This window comes from Apodemus sylvaticus, chromosome 14 (genome assembly GCF_947179515.1).
Source record: "Apodemus sylvaticus chromosome 14, mApoSyl1.1, whole genome shotgun sequence".
Lineage (NCBI taxonomy): Eukaryota > Metazoa > Chordata > Mammalia > Rodentia > Muridae > Apodemus > Apodemus sylvaticus.
The window spans coordinates 54,870,799-54,886,563 of NC_067485.1; the positions used below are offsets into that span (position 1 = coordinate 54,870,799).

Below are 15,765 nucleotides of genomic sequence, written 5' to 3' on the forward strand. Positions count from 1 at the left end.
AGAGAGAGCTGTGTAACTTCTGCTGGGCCAGATGTTCACGGGATCTGGTCAACTCGGAGTAGGCACTTGAGGTCCTTTACAAAGATGGTATTTAGAAGGATGGTGACAGCCAACATTTGTGGCTCTGGATGTTGGCTCCTTTTGCTCCCATCTTCTGGTATTTGTTCTGAAAGATTTATAATCCTTCTGGGAGTGTGGTCAGTGACAAGAGTCTAAGGAAATCCTGAAATGTGGAAAAACTAACTTTTCTTAATATAAAACTGTTCTAAAAAAAATCCCCCAAGCCTATGAATATGTTTCCAGATTTTCAGAAAAAAAGCTGATTTACAGAATAATTTTCTATAAGGCTCTAACTTCACACCAATAAATCTGAATCTTTTCTTTGATTGTGACAGTGGTCTGGAGATAGATAATTCAGAAATATATATGATCGCACCTCATGGATACTTCCTATGATAAATGGCTTTTAAAACTATGTATGCCGCTAATTGGAGTGTGAGTGTGACCTGAAACTCAAAAGTAGAAAAGAAGCTAGAACGAGACAGTAAGGGAATTGGACAAAGCGCACAAAGACTGCACAGAATGTGAGTCCGAAAATTCCACTAAAGAAAAGTAAAACAGCAGTTCTTCAGAAAAATCTGGATTGTGTGCAACCACTGTGTCCTAACAGTATAGTCTGGGTTCTTGAAGACATCCTGGCAGTGACAGAGGCTGCAGTTCCTGTCTCATATCAACATCCATCCTGTAGTCATAGCGGTACAAACTGTCACCAAAGACCTCTCTCCACCTGCAGCTCTTGGTTTGAATTTCCAGCTCCCCAACAGAAGAAGCTGGTTTGGAGCCTTCAGTGCCCTCCGGGGACCTCCGATGCCTCCCCCCTTTTGTGTGTCATTTTGTTTCCTTTATCTGGACTGGATGGCTTGCTTACTACTCTTGGTGGTTGCTGCTTTTATTCTGCCTTTGTTTTCAAGAAGGAAAGTAGAAACCAGTAATACCCGAGCGTATTGTGCCCTCAAATACTGGAGCTCCTAACCCAATGATAAGGAGAAGAGGATTTATTATTTTGCACTTTAAAGCCAGCTGTGGGTAAATGGTGGCTACATTTTTTTTGACAGTTAGAAGAAAGAGACATGAAGCTGTAAGACATACTTTCCATGTAGGTGGTGAACTTTATACATGGATGGTCTAGATTACCCCAAGGGAAGAAAAATGGCCAGCAGCAGTGACATCACTGCCTGTCAGTCTTTAAGAAGCACAGGGCATTTTCTTAGAACGAATAAGAAAGCAAAAATCTAAATCTTTTCCTCTTTGCCTTTTGATGTACACCATTACACGATTCCCTCTTGGTATCTTGTCTTAAAAGTAATAAGTTGTAATTTCACAGCAAGGAATTGTGCATTACATGTGTGTGATAGGAAAAGGAAGCTTACAGTTTGCTGTTTCTATTCTGTGTAGCCTTTATGTATGATCCATTACATATAAAAGTGTATCTTTGATTGCTAGTTTTTATATTCATATGTTAAAATATGAACAAGGAGAAAATATAAATGCTTCATAAATTTGCTTTTAAATGTAAATATACAACACTTATATTTAGATATCTACATCTGTCAGTCTGCTTTATGATACCTTGACACAATATTGGGACTTATTAAAGAAAAGACATGTATCTCTCACCATTTTAGAAGCTAAGACATCATCCAGCACCAGGTATTGGCATCTGGTAATGGCTTTTTTTGCTGTGTCCTTTGGTCAAAGGACACCCATTGAGAGAGAGGCCATATCCATGCTAACTAGCCCACTCTGCAATGCCATTAACCCCTTCATGGAGGCAAGGTCCTCCTTACCTCATTCATACCTCAGACGTTCTATTTTTAATATAACATTAAATGTTATATTAAAACTGAGAGTGTGACAAGTCTCAGTGACTGTCTCTGTTGGGCCACTGAGTTACTCACAGCCATGATGCTTCTATTTCCTTCTTGTGATACATTACCAGGTCTTATAGAATTAAATTCTTTTCCCTACAGTAGGTACAGAACATAATTCTTTCTGTACCTACTGTTCTGCTATTGTCCATGAGGTTTCCCTCACCCCAGTTTCTCTATCAGACTTTTTCATGTATGTATGTGAAGGAAAAACAAGTTTTTCCTCTACTATACCCTGAAAGTCAATATAGAAGACTTTTGTGACTTCAGAGAGGGCAAGGGTTTCCTCCCTACAGGAAACTGCCTCTTCTGCAACTTTGAGTGGCTCCAGTGGAAAGGCTCTCCAAGATGGCCTCAAGTTCCTGATGCTCATGATAAGGCCAGCTGTGCCTCCCTGCTTCTCTCTGGTTATAAACAGGATTCTCACAACACTCTGATCAAGTTTGTTGAACCTTTTAGAACAGCTCACAGGCCTCCAGAAAGCATGCTCCCTGATTGTTGTAGTTTGTTTTCTATTACTGTAGTAAATACCATGACCAAAAGCATCTCAGGGAGGAAAGGATTTATAGTTTACAGTCTACCATGATGGGAAGTCAAGGCAGGAACTCAAGGCAGGAACTAAAGCAGAAACCATAGAGGAGTGCTGCTTACTGGCTTCTTCTTAATGCCTTGCTCACTCTGACTCCTTACACAACCCAGGACCACTTGCCCAAGAGAGGCACCAAAGGGATGAGTGGGCTGGGCCCTTTCGCACCAACCATCAATCATGAATCAAGAAAACACACCACAGGCATGCCTATAGGCCACTCTGACGGAGGCATTTTCTCAATTAAGGTTTCTGCTTCTCAGGTGACCCTACCTTGTACAAACTTCATAAACACTAATCAGCACACAGGTTTTTTCAAAGAAAGAGACTTATATCAGGCTGAGACTTCCCAGCTCTTTCTGGGCATACTCCTTCCTCCCCAAGAACACCATGATCTTCTTTTTGTTTGTTTGTTTGTTTGTTTGTTGGAGACTTCATTTGGAGACGGATGAATTTTTGGCCACTAGTGACCAACTTAACCTCCAGGACTGCTCTCCTTCCCAAGGCTAACTGGTAAAGCTGCAATTTCCAACCCTGATGGTTTCCTTTATCCTCTTGAGGACAGCCAGACTCCTGACCCCAAACAGAGGAAATCAGCCAAACCATTAGCACATAAAAGACATTTATCACGTTGAAGAGACCAAAGATTTAAGAATTATATGTCAGCAAACTCAGCAAAGACCAAACGCACCATCTTAGTAAGAACAATTTTCAGATGTAGATCACATTGCCCAGTGCAACTAATCAAGAACTAGGGGACCATTTACCACTTCAACATGCAACTTCCGTCCTTCAGTTACTCTCTTAAGGAGTGCCTCTGGACTCTACTTAACACTTTAACATCATCCATTGTTGTAGGTGTTTAAAGGAAGCCCACTGTAAATGTTGGCGCTTAATTGGAATAACATTTTATGATGCTCACTACAGCTTTTCCATGCTTTCACTCACCATAATTCATTTAACAAATTATAACCCTCTCAGAGAACTTTAAAATTTTTATGTGCCATGTGTGGGGAGACTCATTTCCTAGCTTGCAGAGTATGTGAATGTGTCTTTATTTAACCTTTCTATTTAACCTTTATATTGTGTTTTCTTCCTAGGGGGGAAATCAGACAGCAACGGTGATAGCCTTGTGTTCCATGAGGGATTTCAACCTAGCTCAAGAGACCTGTCAGCTAGCAATTAGAGATGTTGGAGGTCTTGAGGTCTTAATAAATCTGCTTGATACAGACGAAGTGAAATGCAAGGTAAGAACTTTGTCACAGTGGCGAGAAGTCCTGTCCACCCACAGCTCTCTTGGAAGCTCTGGGTGTATACTCTATCTGTCTGCCTCATTGTCATTCACTCTCACTGCTGATGATCCAGGAGCTGCACTTCATTTTTCCCTCATTTATCTGCTTTCTCTCCCTCCTAGCTGCATGTGCCTTTGGAATGAGAGGTGCTTGTATATATAAGAAGGAAAAAGTATAAAGGCTGTGTGTAATCTTCAGGGATGGAAACTATTTCTTAAAAACCTTAATTGGGGACGGCTCTTAGGTAGAATTAGATTTTTAAAAAAGCATAGCACTGGATATATATTAAACTCTCAATCATCTGTCACTTCTCTCCCCCCACCCTAGATTGGTTCATTAAAAATTCTGAAGGAAATCAGTCATAATCCTCAAATCAGACGTAATATTGTTGACCTTGGGGGCCTACCAATTATGGTTAATATACTTGATTCTCCACACAAGAGTCTTAAGTGTTTGGCAGCTGAGACGATAGCAAATGTTGCCAAGTTCAAGAGAGCTCGGCGGGCAGTGAGGCATCACGGAGGCATTACTAAGCTGGTGAGTACCACCATTACCGTCTTCAGATCCCAGCAGACACTTATATAGCCCTTCCTTCTGGTCTTTTCTGATGCTGTGTGCGTTTAGTCATCAGGATGTGTGGCTTGAGAATCTTTTGTTTTGTTTCATAACATGTCTTTAAGAATGATGTAAATGTATTTGTATTAGCAAAGGCCATAAAATAATGTTGAAACCTCAATTTCTTTTCTTTTTTTCCCCTTAATCAATCAATCTATTTATTTATTGATTTATTTTAACATCTGATCACAGCTCCCCCCTTCCCCTCCTCCCAGCCCACTTTCACACACCCCATCCCTCCTCCCTTCTCTAAGAAGTGACAGCCCCCCATGGGTACCAACCCTTTCTAGCACATGAAGCTGCAGCAGGACAAGGTGCATCCTCTCCTACTGAAGCCAGATCAGGGAGCCCAGCTGGGGGGAAAGGGATCCTAATGGAGGCAACAGAGTCAGGGTCAGCCTCCACTCCATGTGTTAGGGGACCCACATGCTGCACATCTACTACATATGTGTCGGGAGCCTAGGTCCAGCTCATGTGTGCTCTTTGTTTAGTGGTTCTGTTTCTTGGCTTTATAGGTCTTTGTAGGTTGACTTTGTAGGCCATCTTATGGAGTCCTTGACCCCTGTGGCTCCCTCAATTTCTCCTCACACTCTTCCATAAGACTCCCTGAGCTCTGCCTAATGTTTGCCTATGGGTCGTTTCATCTATTATCATTAGTTGTTGGATGAAGCCTCTCAAAGGACAGTTATGCTAGGCTCCTGTCTTCAAGCATATCAGACTATCATTGACAGTGTCAGGGTTGGCTCTCTCCCACGGGATGGGTCTAAAAGTTGGGCTAGTCATTGGTTGACCATCCTCTCCATCTTTGTTCCTGCACATCTTGTAGGAAGAACAAATTTTGGGTCAAATGCTTTATGAGTGGGTTGACGTGCCCCTCTCTCCACTGGAAGTCTCCCCTCCCCTATATTTCCTCTGCTAGGACTCTCAGGTCGGGTCCCCTCCATAGGCTACTGAAAGCCTCAGGTCTGCCAAGTCCCCTGTGAACTACATTTCCCAGCCAACAGCTCAATTTTCAAGTAATAGAGAATTTAAAGGATAGTGTCATCTATGGTACTGGCTGGAATCCACTGCAAGATCAGAGGAAACAGAAGGTGCTAATACCAAGGCATCCTTGTACTCAGTGATAGAATGATGCCCACTCTGGAGAGGGCATGGACTTAGTTCCTGGGTTGATGGAGAGACTCTGTGGAGGTAGAAGTGTGGTGAGGATAAGAGTGGGCAGAGGGCAGGGGAGGAGAAGGAGAAAGGATACAGTAGGAGGTGGTCTCAGGAGGCCCAGCCTCTGATGTGCTGACTCACATTAGGACTTTCTTCCATGGGCACTGTATTGTCAGTTAGAAAACAGAGCAGAAAGCAGCCTGGGTATGGATGGTTTTCACCCAGTTAATGTTTGTTGTGTGCCTCTGAAAAGTGTCTATATTCAGCAGCAGTATTGTGTTTTTAGAAGATTGATAGCAAAAGGGGAATATATATTGTTTAATAGTATATAAAATCTTAACAGTATCAAATTATTGATATTTATGATATAAAAATTTAAGTAACTGCCCACACATAGAAGTCTATATACACAATTGAAAATGTACACTAGGAATATATGCAAGGAGTTGGTCACAGAGGTATCTTGGAGTAACTGCTAAGTTTTCAGGGGAAAGCTGTAAAAGTGAAGAAAAACATGAAATTCCTCTTACATTTTTCAACTTGTCTTCTATTTATAAGACTTACCTTAGTCATCAGGAAAAATGATTATTTCAGTAACTACTATCAAAAGAAAAAACATGTGTTCAAAATCTTGTCCCTTCATCCAAGACCTTAGGAAAGTAAGTGCTGGGGACAAGGTGATCACTTAGTGGGTTGGGGTGCTTGACAGCAGCCTGGCAACCTGGGTTTAACCCTGGAACACACCTGGAACACACCGACTCCCACATGTTGTCTTCTGACCTGCACATAAGCACCCCCACACACATATGTAAGTGCACACACACACAGAGGGAGAGAATGGAAGAGGAAGAAAGAGAGATGGGCAGGCAGAAGAAATGAATTATAATTAAAACTTTAAAAAGTAAATTTAGTGCTGATCTTAGCACCCGTGTTAAGCTAGACGAGATCATGTGCATCTGTCATCCTGGCACTCATATGGTGAGATCAGATATGAAGAGAGGAAAATCTCCAGAAACTTTCAGACCAGTTAGCTGGTCCACACATCAGGACACAAGAAACCCTGCCTTGAAAAGACTGAAGTGAGAACTGACAAGAGATTATCCTCTGACCTCCAAAAGTGCATCATATCACACCAATGCCTGCAGTTTCAGATGAACACACACACACACACACACACACACACACACACACATACACACCATATACACCACGCATCAAACATAAAGGCATTTAAATCTTGAAAGAAATTTAATAATACTGTAAGTATTAAATTATGAGATAGACTGGTATAGCTGTTCATGAAAATAACTCCCATAAATTATAAGAATAAAAAAAATAAGTGCAAAATGGGGTCTTTGAGTCTCATATCACATTTGTGAACCTAGTATTTATTCAGTTGCACTAACCTAATAACACACTCATTTTATTGTGATTTGAAATAGTAGGCAAATTAGGAATAGGAATGGTCAGTATTGGATTCTTGCTTTGAGGTCTTGGCTTGAGAATGTGGTAGTGTGTGCAGGGAACAGACAGAAAAAATATACATCTCTACCATGAGGATGCTACAATTGAGTAGTGGTGTCAGACAGGAAGAACACAGCTCTCTAAAGTACTGTGCTCATCATATTAGGCATCCAGTCCCGGGAATGGTAGAGAAATAAAGGAGGGTGGGGTAGGCGGTTCTTCTAGAAGGGGAACGTCGGGCAAGGTTGGAGGGAGATGCTGCTTTATGGCTTACAGAAGGTGTTTGGGAGAGAAACACACCAGGACAGGCATTTCAGGAAGATGAGGCAAAGACTGTCAGGGAACGTTTCAAAGTTTCTGCTGGTTTAATGTGGCTGACTCCAGGGTAAGATGTCTGGAGTTCAGAGATGAAGACAGAGGGTGTGCTGCTCACCACACAGCTGCATCCAAAGAGTTAGGGGGACTTAGGAAGTTTGAAGTTTGACTTTTAGAGGGATAGAGAATATCTTGCAGGGAGATTTGGTAGGGTCATCTGCCCTGTGGGCAGCCCCGCCATCTTAGGATTCTCTTTCTGCATGTGATCTGTCTAGGAGTTCACAGACAATATTCATTGTCTTTCCACCCTGTACTCCCATTGTTCTTTGAGCCATAGCTAAATTAAGAATTTGGGATTGAGATTGAGGGTCAGGTTTAGGTGTGGGTATTTCCTCCTAAATTTGGCATGAGTGTTTGTGACTATGTGTGAATAATCACAGGGTTTGGCTAATGAGAAAGAAGAAAGAGTAGATATAATAGTGATCACTACATCCCAAGATAAAGATTGAGAGCCCAAAGAATGACAGATAACTTTCTCAGGCTAAGCCCGGCTTTAGTTCCTCCACAGGGCATCCTGACCTACTGCTATGTACCTTTAGTAAATTGCTTTTCTTTAATGTCTTCAGTGATTTGATCATTAAAACGAAAAAAAAAGGAACACACTGGCGATTTAGTTTAATGGGTTTTGCTATCATGTGTGCATAGCTGTGCCCCCTTGTCCATGGTTTTGAGAGGCATAAGGCATTGAACGTGCAAAACTTTACTGGCTTTGGAGAGCTTGGGTTTCTGAAATACCGGCAGTGATAATGTGGGTTATATTAGTGGTGGTGGTGGTGGTGGTGATAGTATGGTATTGTTGCTTGTAAAGAGGTTTTGCCCTATAGTCTATGCTAGATGGAAACTTATTAGCCCAGATTAATTCTCAATCCTGCCCCTGACTCTTGAGTGTTGAGATTATAGGCATGTACCATTATGCCTGATTTTCAAATAGTACTATAAATTCTAGTACTAAAATTACTATCTTGGTAAGTATTTTCTCAAAGGAAGAAAGACCCAGAGGAAAATGGTATGGGATAAATGTTTTGTTTCTCTGTTCTCATTGTCTATACTTTAAACATACTATTTAAAATAGGTTTACTTGTGATGGAGTTTGTTATGGTAGCATGAGTTTTACTTTTGACAGAGTTAATTATGGTAGAATGAGTTAATTATGGAGAATGGATTCACATTTGTTTTAAAGACTTCTATGTTTGGGCTGGTGGGATGGCTTGGTGTGGGTCAAGGTACTTGCTGCCAAGCCTGACACCCTGAGTCCAATCTTCAGTACACATCATGGAAGAAAATAACTGGTTCCTGCAAACTGTCCATTGACCTGCACACATGTGTCTTGATATGCATATTGTCCAGGCAGGTACACACATGCACACACATATAACACACATGTAAACAGCCTCAAATAATAAAAATATTAAAATGGAGGCCATCTATATTATATACATCTATTTTCCTAGGTTGCTCTATTGGACTGTGGACAGAATTCAACAGAGCCAACTCAGCCAAGCCTGTATGAAACCAGGGATGTAGAAGTGGCTCGATGCGGGGCCTTGGCACTCTGGAGCTGCAGTAAGAGTCACTCGAACAAGGAAGCCATTCGCAAGGCTGGGGGCATCCCCTTGTTGGCTCGGCTATTGAAGACTTCGCATGAAAACATGCTCATTCCAGTGGTGGGGACATTGCAAGAATGTGCATCAGAGGTGCCTAAGCCATTCCGGGTCTTGTTTGTCCTCCCTTCCCTCCTTTTTTTTTCCTTCCATCCATGGTTGTTTGGTATGTGCACATGGTTATGAATGTGTACATGTATGTTCACATGTGTGTGGGCACATGCATGTGTGTGCACAGTGAAGCCAGAGTCTGATGCTGAATGTCTTCCTGAATTGCTCTCCTCTTTGTTTTCCGAGGCAGTTTCTTGCTGAACCTGAAGCTTGCTACTTTGACTTGTCTAGCCAGCTAGCTTGCCTAGGGACTCTCCTGTTCCTGTCTCCCAAGAGCTGAGATTATAGATTAGGCCTTTGTGCCTTTTGTTTTGTGTGTGTGCCTTGTTTTTAATTGGGCACTGGTAATTGGAGCTCTGTGCTCATGCGTGTGTGCTAAGCACTGGACCCTCCTGTCAGTCCACTTTGTCTTTCTTTAGTTGACAAAATAGTCTTCAAGTTTGCCATGAAAGTTAAAGAATCTTTTACCCCAAATGTCCTTTTTTAAAAGAAAGAATGAAAATCAAATTAATAATCCACCAACTGAATCGGAACTTGTGAAATGTGGTTTCCAATGTTGGATGGTCAACTGAATCGGAACTTGTGAAAAGTAGTTTCCAATGTTGGATGGTGTTTCTATCATTGGACAGATATGGAATGCTTGGACTCCGTTGTCTGAGTGGTTTGTTCAGTGTGGTCATTCATAAATGTACATGGTTATAGTCACATTATACATTCAGAAATCTTTGTGCTTTTATTTTTCTAGGAAAACTACCGAGCTGCCATCAAGGCAGAGAGGATCATAGAGAACCTCGTGAAGAACCTGAATAGCGAGAATGAGCAGCTCCAGGAGCATTGTGCCATGGCCATCTACCAGGTGGGGCTGGCTCCCTCCAGCGCAGCAGCCTGCTCCTGTAGTGAAAGGCAGTGCTTCTAAACACTCAGGCCCTTCCTCTCCTCGGGGAGCTGGGCTACCTCTTATATTGTGCCTCAAATACCTGGCAGAAAAGGGAGAGGAAAGATGGATTTGGGCTCATCGTTACAGACCATGATGGCGAAGTAGAGATTGTAGAGCAGCCCAGTTCACAGTGCAGGGCAAAGTGGGAGAGGTTGTTCTCATCAGTGTAGACAAGGAAGGGGAGGAAGAGCGTGGGTTAGCAGGAATAACACACTTCCCAAACACCCTATCAGTGACCCACTTCTCCCGGCTACTCTCCAGCTTCTGAAGGATCCCCAGACTTCTCTCAAGATAGTGCCATAAGAATGAAAAGCATACAGTAGAGGGCACAGCATGGATTTCAGAGTCAAATCTTCACCTTGGCACTTGGGTATCTACAGTTTTAGCAAGTACCCCTGAGGTCTTCAAGACCTAAAGGGTGAGAACTGCTATACCGTGATGATGACAGATTTATTCACACGTGTGCCAGTGTATCAAGTAGTCTGATCATTTGCATTCTTTAAGACCTGTATCTTCCCCTAGGGGTAGCCAGGCCCTTTACACATTGGTAAAATAGCTCATTAATATATGATGAACCCATGTTGTTTTATGCCAATTCTGTTTGAAGACAGTGATCTTGGGAAATTTTTCTTCTACCAAGATCAGATGAATGAATGTTCTCTATGTATGGGTTTATGCACACAATTATGTGCATGTGTGCTCCTAGGGTGTGTGAATGTGTATATATGCATTTTCATTATGAGTTTACTTATTTCAATCTCCACTAACTTTGTGTGGATTGTTCCCTAGTATACCATAGCACAGATTAGAATTGTCAGGGATGAGGGTGGCCTTAAAAATAAACGTCTGGCTGGTTGTGGCCACATAAGCATTTTTCTGACCAGAGAAGACTACTTGAGAAATACTCTTAAAGTGAGCACAGTAAGAGTGGACTCCAAACCATGTCAGAGATGCTAGGGATTATTTTCACTTTCTAAGGCTTCTGTGGATAACTGTAAACTGAGTGGCTTCAAAAGGATTTTGTTTTCTGGAATCTGGAAGTGGATGATTAAAGTTTATGCAGGGTGGTTTCTTTAGAGACCTCTGTCCTTGGCTTGTAGTTAACTGCCTTTTCCCTGTGTCTCCATGCTATGTCTATGTATGTCTGTGCTCTAGCCTCTCTCAGGCAAAGGGCAGCCATTGTTTAGGTGCTCATCCCAACCGCATCTCACCTTTACCTTGTCTAAAATCCAAGGCACTAGGAGTTAGATCTTCAATTTTTGGATTTTGAGAGAGTATAGATAAAGATATACTAGGGATAGATAGTCCTGATTTGCACACACACACACACACACACACACACACACACACACACACACAGTGCTATAAAGTTAGCTGCCTCACCATCAACCCTAGTAAGAATTTGTTACCCTGATAATTATCAAGCCTCACTCCTTGTTTGGCGTCATATGCCCCACCACATAGCCCATGAGTTTGCAGAACCCCTGTCTTGGCCAACTATACACAAGTCTTGTCCCAGAGACCCTGGCTACCTTCTCAGGGGCATAAATACCTCTTTCTCTACCCCACCCCTATCCCATTAAACTGAGCCAATTCTCTGAAGCTGTTCCCAAGCATATGTGTTCTTTGCCTGAGCACTCCCCACTGACCAAGATCCTGCCTGCATCCACTCACTCAGCTAAGCTTCTCTCCCTCCAGTAGCCCAATGTACAAAGGCCCTGGCTACCCTTCTGCAGGAGAAGCAAAGAAGCAGGCTCCAACTGGCAATCTATGACACAAGATCTTGGAAATCCCACGGGGTTCTCTGCAACTCTGATGCAGGCTCTTATATAACAGAAGCAACTTGCATTGGAGAATTCTAATAAATGAGCCTCATTGGCCAGCACTGAATGCTTGATGCCTTGACCTCTGACAGTCTTTTGTTTGACTTTTTGTGCAGTGTGCTGAAGATGAGGAGACCCGAGACCTGGTTAGACTGCATGGAGGACTTAAACCCCTGGCCAGTCTACTCAACAATACAGACAATAAAGAGCGATTAGCTGCTGTTACTGGGGCAATCTGGAAATGCTCTATCAGCAAAGAGAATGTGATTAAGTAAGTAAGGCATTTGATATTTCATAGTACTTTATAATAAAATATAATCAAGTGGTGTTTATGAGGGGTTGACTATAATCAATAATGTGCATCATAATGTGGATTAAAAGGTAGATGGAAAGATTATTAGGAAAAGAGGCCTCTCCCCATCCTACGACGCAGACATTTTATGTTTAACATGGGTTGACATGATTTTTCTGTTTGACTAGGCCACTCCACATGTGAGAAGATACATACATTTAAAAATCTTATGTTCTCTATCAAAGTAATGAAGTCTTTGTGAATAGAAGTAGCCTACACATTCTTCCTTAGATATTACTTTAATTTATTCTTCTCTCATACAATACATCCTACCCATGGTTTTCCCTTCCTTTACTCTTCCTAATCCCCCTCCCCTCTCCCTCAGATCCACTTCTCCCTTTTCCTTTTGAAAGAATAATCTGCCCTGAGATAGTTTTTTTTTTTAATTATTTGTGTGCGTATGCATGTGTTGGTGGTGGTGTGTATACAGATGTGTGTGTAAGCATATGTGAGTATGTGTGCAGATGTGTGCAAGTGTATCCAGATGTGTGTGCAAGTCTATGTGCAGATGTGTATGCAAGTATGTGGCTCTGAGACCAGAAGAGGGAGGTGGGCATTTCATCTGTCACCCTTCCCTCTCCCTGAGCCTGAGTGGACTTTTTTTTAAACCTTGACTGGAAGCCAGCAATCCCTACTTGGAGCTATGGCTGTTGATGGACACCACTCACCCAACTTGTCTGTGTGTTTTGGCATCCAAACTCTGGTCTGATGATTGCACAGCAAGCATTTTTAACTAACTGCTGAGCCATCTTTCCTCCCTTAGTTTCCATTTTTAAAAGATAAGTGAGTCAGCTGAATGGCTACTAATGACTCATAACTAACTTCTCTTAACTAACCACTCTTTAAAAAGTTATGATTTCACTTAATTTTACTTTAATGTATTTGTAAAGGTTTGGGTGTTGGTATCAAACCCAAGGCCTTGTGCTTGAAAAGCAAGCAGTCTACCACTAAGCATTGTCGGCCCTTATAGTTCTACATTTGTTTTTTAAACAAATTACAGAATACTTATAATTTTATTCATTTTGATGTTTAAGCCTTTCTCTGGGTTATTTTAGAATTAACACTTTTCATGAATATTTTGAGAAAGCTTTTTTTCTGTTTGGTATTTTCTTTTAGAGATTTGCTTATCCTAACAGAAAATAGGCTTGCTTAAGAGTATTTGACGGAATTAGTAATAGATTAAATATAACCTCCATTAATGCAAACTCTATTAATGACAGCAATAAAATACATCTATATCTTAATACATAAACACTGATGAAATTTATTAGAAATAAGAAAAATGTTATATATAAAAACAAAGTCTCATGTATAGGTTTTTACATATGCTTCATTTGATTTAAATATATATTGAAAAACATCAAAGTAAAATTACTTGAAGATAGATTCTAAAACGTACTAGGGATTAATAATGAAGTAGTCTGAGAAGAGCAATTAAAATGTGTTATTTAATATTTATACATGTATGTAACATGTTTAGATGGAGTAACCTACCCCTTTTCTTTACCTCTCCAATTCCTTCTTTATCCTCTTTATCCTCCCAACTCATGTAGTCTTTTTATTTTATAAAACAAACTGAATCCATTTAGTGGTGCCTATTTGTGCATGAGTACAAGACCAGTTACTGAATATGCATAGCCTTTTAGAACTACAACCATGAAGAAAACTGATTCTTCCTCTCCCAGTAAACATCAATTGCCAGTAGCTCCTCATATTGGGTTGGGACTTCATAACCTCCTCCCCTGTCCATAATGACTGGTTTTCTTGTATCCAAGTCTTGTGCATGAAGTTACAGGCCATGTGAGGTTGTGTATACAACTCACATATTAAGTCTAGTAAACACTGTTTCACAGTACTCATCCACTCCTGTCTCTTTTGGAATTGTTGGCCTCTCATGATGATATCTGATACTTGAAGGGGAGTGAATTTAGACCTGAGTACTCCACAGTAACTTGTTCTATGCTCACTGACTTGTGGTGGGTGTTTGTATTAATCAACATTTATTGCAAAAGAAATGTTTTTGATGAGTTTGAGAGATGCACTGATCTATGGGTATAAAGATTAGGACTTAAGAGTACAGTTTAATACCATGTCCGTTTAGCAGAATAATAGTCATTGGTTCTTACTTGGTGTCTATGACCTAGCCAGTCATCAGATTTGGGTCTAGTTAATTTCATCTCCTCTTAACTTCCTCTTTAGAACCACATGGATTTCCTTGTGTTATTCCTCATCTTAGTGCACTCTTTTGAGCTTTTCTCCATTTAGCATGCTTTTGGCTGTCACTGTACATTGTTTGCATTTGTTTAGATGTGTCCCTTGTAGTTCTAAATCCTCCAGGATTTTTATTGAGAAAGGATGTTGGCCTTTTTTGCCCCTACTGAGATGAATACATGGTTTCTGTCCTTAAGTCTGAATGGTGGATTGAGATGAGTGGTTTTCATAGATCAGAGCAGATCACTTCTAAAATCTGAGTTGCAGTAGCTTTACTGCTCATTTTGAAACACAGTGATGCTATGTATAAACACACACACACACACACACACACACACGCACACTGCTAATACTCATTTATGGATTCACAGATGTTAAGATTCATATATGACCATAGCTGTCTCAGAGGCTATCTAATGCCATGATCAAGAACACAGGTAGGTTGCAGGTGGCTGGGTATGTGTGCTAGCCTTACTACTTATTAGATCAGCCATTTGATGACAAAAGTTAAATGGGGTCTACTCATTAAAGTTTTTATGTGGGTCAAATGAACACCAAAAATATAGTACATGGCTAAATTAATATAAATATCTACTTAGTGTGGCTTTTATTTTTCTAAGTACTTTTCCTGCTAACTTTGAACTATTAACAGCCTCATTTCTTTGAACTTAGGTTTCGAGAATACAAAGCTATTGAGACCCTGGTGGGACTTCTAACTGATCAACCTGAAGAAGTGCTCGTGAATGTGGTTGGGGCCTTGGGAGAATGCTGTCAAGAATATGAAAACCGGGTCCTAGTCCGGAAGTGTGGTGGCATCCAGCCTCTCGTGAACCTCCTGGTTGGAATAAACCAAGCACTTCTTGTGAATGTCACAAAAGCTGTGGGTGCATGCGCAGTAGAACCAGAAAGTATGGCGTAAGTGGCTCTGGAGACAGGGAGATTTTACCTGTGAGTGTTACAGGAAATGTCTGAATGGTCATAAAATTGTCACATCACTTAGAATTTATGTGCACATATGATGGACACTGTGTTACTACGTGAATATTCATGATTTGCCACATGAATATTATGAGTTGCCTAGCCAGAACATTATCTTGAAAAAGAAGTGGGCCTGTGCTGGGGATAGGCGTAGGATTTCCAAAAGCCAATAATCAATTTCACCATGTGGAAACCATATGTAATCATCAAAAATTTTCTCTACCTTCTAGAGAGCAATTATGTTTCCATCTATAGTATCATATTTCTTATTTCTGGCAAATTCAGAAAACATATTTGCATCACCTATAACATGACAAATGAAATACCAAGGATC

General features: G+C 41.0%; 1 protein-coding gene across 1 annotated transcript in view; it reads left to right on the forward strand.

The window, feature by feature from the left end:
* Positions 1–15,765, forward strand: part of Odad2 (outer dynein arm docking complex subunit 2) — a 181,148-nt gene that overhangs the window by 39,471 nt on the left and 125,912 nt on the right. The window contains exons 10-15 of the mRNA XM_052157531.1: positions 3,615–3,761; positions 4,134–4,343; positions 8,870–9,112; positions 9,876–9,986; positions 12,007–12,161; positions 15,126–15,368. Of these exons, the coding sequence (XP_052013491.1) occupies positions 3,615–3,761; positions 4,134–4,343; positions 8,870–9,112; positions 9,876–9,986; positions 12,007–12,161; positions 15,126–15,368 (1,109 nt within the window). The remainder of the gene's footprint in view (positions 1–3,614; positions 3,762–4,133; positions 4,344–8,869; positions 9,113–9,875; positions 9,987–12,006; positions 12,162–15,125; positions 15,369–15,765) is intronic.